At 49.2% G+C, this 1,204-nt stretch overlaps 1 protein-coding gene across 1 annotated transcript in view; it reads right to left on the minus strand.

The window, feature by feature from the left end:
• Positions 1–908, minus strand: part of LOC105309799 (olfactory receptor 1J4-like) — a 3,760-nt gene extending 2,852 nt beyond the window's left edge. The window contains exon 1 of the mRNA XM_011385998.2: positions 412–908. Within this exon, the coding sequence (XP_011384300.2) occupies positions 412–908 (497 nt within the window). The remainder of the gene's footprint in view (positions 1–411) is intronic.
• Between the last annotated feature and the right edge of the window lie 296 nt (positions 909–1,204).

Genomic DNA, 1,204 nt, shown 5'->3' on the forward strand with positions numbered 1-1,204 from the left:
ATCCCCAGAGCCAGTTTTATGTCTCTGTTCCTTAGGCTGTAAATAAAGGGGTTTAACATGGGGGTCACTGCTGTATACATCAGAGAGGCTATCCTGGCTTTGTCATTGGAATCGCTTAATGAAGAGGAAAAGTACAGAGCTATAATTGTTCCATAGAAGAGAGACACCACAGAGAGGTGGGAGCCACATGTGGACAAAGCTTTGCGGAGCCCTTGGGTCGAGGAGACACTCAAGATAGAGGCCCCAATACGGCCATAAGAGACCAGGATGGCAAAAAAGGGAAAAATGACAACCAGAGCCCCTACAGTGAATATGACGATCTCATTGACAGAGGTATTTGAGCAGGACAGCTTGAGTAGGACGGGAAGGTCACAGAAGAAGTGGGGAATGATATTGTCAGCACAGAAGGACAGTTGGACCAGGAGGAGGGTGTCTAAGAGGGCAGTGCCACAGGAGACAAGCCAGGAGCCAGCCACCAGCAGCACACACAGCCCTTCCCTCATGATGGCGGTATAGTGCAGAGGGTGACAGATGGCCACGTACCTGTCATATGCCATCATTGCAAGAAGGAGACTGTCAAGACAGCCAAAAACTATAAAAAAATACATCTGTAAAATGCACCCTGCATAGGGGATGAACTTGTCCTTAGAGTGCATGTCCCTCAACATCTTTGGGACAGTGACAGATGAAAAGGAGACATCAGTGAAGGCCAAGTGGCTGAGGAAGAAGTACATGGGCGTGTGGAGGCGAGAGTCCAGCCTGATGAGCAGGATGATGAGCAGGTTGCCCAGCACTGTGGTCAGGTACATGCCCAGGAACAGGGCGAAGAACACGCCCTGCTGCTCCAACCGGATGGGGAGCCCCAGGAGGAGGAAGCCGGACACGCTGCTCTGGTTCTCCCTCCTCATGCTGCTCCTCTGTCTGCAGGAATGAAGGGAGTAGGAATTATCAGAGACTTTGAAGATGTCATTATGGACACCACAGTAGGATCTCTGACTTTGTCCTGGAGAAGAAGAATAACTGCTTGAACATATATCGTCAGGTAGTGCTGCTAAAGCAAGCAACACCCTCAATGCCCTACATGATGTCTTCCCAATAAATGCATTCTTCTTATTCTTTCAAACAACCAGATTTTGGAAGTATGATCGTAATTGGAGTTACAAGAACAAATGGGACACACAGGACCTCTTCCCTTGGCGTGCCA

Source organism: Pteropus vampyrus, unplaced genomic scaffold, assembly GCF_000151845.1.
Source record: "Pteropus vampyrus isolate Shadow unplaced genomic scaffold, Pvam_2.0 Scaffold859, whole genome shotgun sequence".
Classification (NCBI taxonomy): Eukaryota; Metazoa; Chordata; class Mammalia; order Chiroptera; family Pteropodidae; genus Pteropus; species Pteropus vampyrus.